This window comes from Medicago truncatula, chromosome 5 (assembly GCF_003473485.1).
Source record: "Medicago truncatula cultivar Jemalong A17 chromosome 5, MtrunA17r5.0-ANR, whole genome shotgun sequence".
NCBI classification, from domain to species: Eukaryota; Viridiplantae; Streptophyta; class Magnoliopsida; order Fabales; family Fabaceae; genus Medicago; species Medicago truncatula.
In genome coordinates this window covers 32,271,677-32,274,778 of record NC_053046.1, presented here as the reverse complement: position 1 = coordinate 32,274,778, position 3,102 = coordinate 32,271,677, and the positions used below count along the sequence as shown (strand labels likewise).

Sequence of the window (3,102 nt, the reverse complement as noted above, 5' to 3'; positions counted from 1 at the left end):
AAATATATGTAAAAATTAGGAGTGAAGATTCATTTCTTTATCTTTTTTAAATGGTTGCGTCCTGCATTTCCTAGTGTCAGGCATTTAGAGAGTTGTGATATCATGTTTTATGTGTAGTGTAATAATAGATCAGGAGTAAGTCTAACATGATCACAGATAAAAATAAAAATGACATAGACATACACATAGATAAGAAAAAATTAAAAGTAAAAAAATGATGTCATTGATTTATTTTTCTTTTAATTCTCAATGTATGTGTATCTAAATATTTTTTTATTTGGGTTTTTGCCTAGGTAAGAATTGATCATACATCAGATCAAGCTATATGAGTATCTTAGGATGTTTTTGGATTGTTCTTTTTTTGTATTGTTTATGGCTAAGTGTAGCCATACACCTTCTTAAGCTTTTGGTGTACAGAAATATTTGTATGGTGTTTTGTCCAACTTGCAAGTAAATATTAGGAGTTGATATATTATTATTTTTTAAAGAAGGAGTTGATATATATGTCGTCAGATGAATTCATTCTCTTCCAATTCTTTAGGGAGAGAAGGACAAATTGAATGGATAAATACAAGAATATTATAATTAAAATTAAGAAGAAAAAAATACAAGTAGAGGAGGGGCCTTAGATATTTTTGAAGATATTTTAGGATTGAGATATTTCTCTTGACTGACCTCAATGTCTCTTCACAAAGCGACCCTACATCAAAAATATCACAAAAAAGATGTTTTCATTACAAAACAAAATGTTACAAAAACCCAATAGAATAAAAAAGAAACAAAATAATAATAATAATAATAATATTCAAAAAGTGTGACCTTGATTCTTGGTCTTTTATCAGCGTTTAATTTTCGAACTTGGTATCTTATCTTCTTTGAGAACAATCTGTTTTGACGTTTTTCTTTGTACCTAAGAACACTTGCTTCTCTTCTTGCTCTCTCTTCTTCTAATATTGGCACTTCTCCCATCTAAACAAAAAATAAATTATAAGGTTTATATATCATAATTCATATCTTATGTTAATGAGATTAAAATAAAATGTATTGATTCTAGCAAATTCATTTTCAAGTGAGAGTGCAAATAAAATAATTACATAAATAACTTTGAAGTTGTATCCAAAATGAACTAAATATGTTACATTATCAATCACTTTTAAGTCTTAACTATTTCTTTATTATTACCTAATCAAGTTCTCCAAAAACATCAAAGATTGACTATTACCAAAAACTTAGTTATCGACGAAAATTAACCGCAATTGAATAGATCGAACAAGTTCAAATTGACGTAACATAAAACTTATTATCTGGATAGAGAGCAACAAGAGTTCGCACACCATCTAAACAAAAGTCGGCACATCGCTTAATTGACACCAACAGGTTAAATCTTCATGCACTTGACGACTCGATATTAATAACAAAAAAGTGTGCTTAGTATAAAAAAAAAAAAAAAAAAAAAAAAAAAAAAAAAAAGAGTGTGCAATATACACTATTAGCAAGAATTGTCATCAATTTTGGTCGATAATCCAACTTTTTCTACAAATATTGTCACTAATTTTAAATAGTAACAAAAGGAAGAAAAATATAATAATATAGTTGTTATAAGGCCTTAAAATAATAAGAATTACTAAGTTAGAAGTGCAAACATGTGCATTAAACATTAGAGAATAATAATATATTAAAACTTATATATGAAAGTGAAGATTGGATAATGAATACTAACATAGGAGCCATTATTGGAGGAGGAAAATGAAAGAGAACAATCATTGGCCCAAAGAGAGCCACGGTTAGACCATGCATCCAAAACCTCTTGATAGTTCAAATTCAAATTCAAAGCCAAACTCTTTTCATCATCCACTTCCCAAAAACCATCATTGTAATTTTCTCTCTTTATTATTTTCTTCTCCTCATAATTGCATTTGCTTATGTTCTCATCTTTCCCTTCATCAAAGGAAAATCCTTCCCATTCCATGATATCCCAATGAAGCTCATTACTACTATTACAAGTGTTTTGTGGTGATGATACCTTTTCTTCTTCTTCTTCTTCTTCTTCGACGATGTTCAAGTACTCTTCGAGTTCGTCGAAAAGATAGAAATCTTCATTAGTGTAAGATTTGTTGAAGTTTGATGGTATTTGAGTGGTAGCTTCTGGTACTTCATGTTCTTCTTTCTTTGGACTTCTAAGAGATGAAGTGTATCTCATCTTATCTTTACAAAGTAGCTTCTCTTCTCTCTCTGTCTCTGAATTTTTCTATACCTTTTTGGTTTTTGTAATAATGCTCGTGATACTACAATGATATATGGATGTTATATATGTAACCCGTGCCATACATGTGGAAAATATAGTTTTATGATACACTTGTTTTATACGATCTCAATAAGTATTTTTTTTGAACAAGTATACGATCTCAATTATTTGTTTTAATATACTCATAGATAATTAATGACATTCACACAAAATAATAAAAAATATTATAATTCAAAGAAGTTGTAGACATAGATTATCAATGTTTAATCAGCAACAAATTATATTAACTCTTAACATTATAATCTTAAACTAAAATATATTAAATTCTTCCAAACAATGCATTGGCCAATCATAATAGCGACTTCATGGAAACGTATTCATGTGTAGACTAACTTTTTGAAATGTCAATTTAATCATTGTGTCATAACCCCCACATAGAGAAATGTATGCACTAATAGTATACGTAAGTATGCACAATTGAAAGAAGTTTTTTGTTAAAAAAAAGTTGAAAGAAGTTTCATAAAAAAAAAGTATACCGAAGATATTTAAAAAAAAAAAAATCATTAAAAAGTATGCACTGATATTAAAAATTATATATTGAAAATATATATGGACATATCTTTTTTTAATGTTAACTCTCTGAGATTCTTAAAGGGTCCTGATAATCCTAAGTTCGGCCGAAAGATAAATAAAATCTAACTAAGAATTATATAATATCACGTTTAGAATATATACATTAGTAAAGAAAATAGTTTCCCATAGGCCAAGTTTTGTGTGTACATAAGTTTAATATAGATGTTATTAAAATAGTTGAATTAATATTATTTTATTATTATTTTAAAACTACAAGTGTAAAA

The 3,102-nt window shown here is 27.7% G+C and overlaps 1 protein-coding gene across 2 annotated transcripts; it reads right to left on the bottom strand.

The window, feature by feature from the left end:
- Window positions 1–451: 451 nt before the first annotated feature.
- Window positions 452–2,311, bottom strand: LOC11405960 (zinc finger protein CONSTANS-LIKE 7). Of its 2 annotated transcripts, XM_003615776.3 has the most exons (3): window positions 1,721–2,287; window positions 820–969; window positions 452–700 (listed from the first exon to the last, which is right to left on the bottom strand). In XM_003615776.3, exons 1-3 carry the CDS (start codon window positions 2,198–2,200, stop codon window positions 677–679), a joined length of 654 nt encoding a protein of 217 aa, XP_003615824.1. In that variant the 5' UTR covers window positions 2,201–2,287; the 3' UTR covers window positions 452–676. The 2 variants fall into 2 exon arrangements, with proteins under 2 accessions (XP_003615824.1, XP_024639719.1); XM_024783951.2 differs by having other exon boundaries at window positions 452–969; window positions 1,721–2,311.
- Between the last annotated feature and the right edge of the window lie 791 nt (window positions 2,312–3,102).

Excerpts from the sequence above, each read along its gene's own strand:
- LOC11405960 (XM_024783951.2), bottom strand. The coding sequence starts at position 2,200 with ATGAGATACACTTCATCTCTTAGAAGTCCAAAGAAAGAAGAACATGAA. Across the intron at positions 970-1,720 it reads CCTCCAATAATGGCTCCTAT|ATGGGAGAAGTGCCAATATT; the intron begins GTTAGTATTCAT and ends TTTTTTGTTTAG.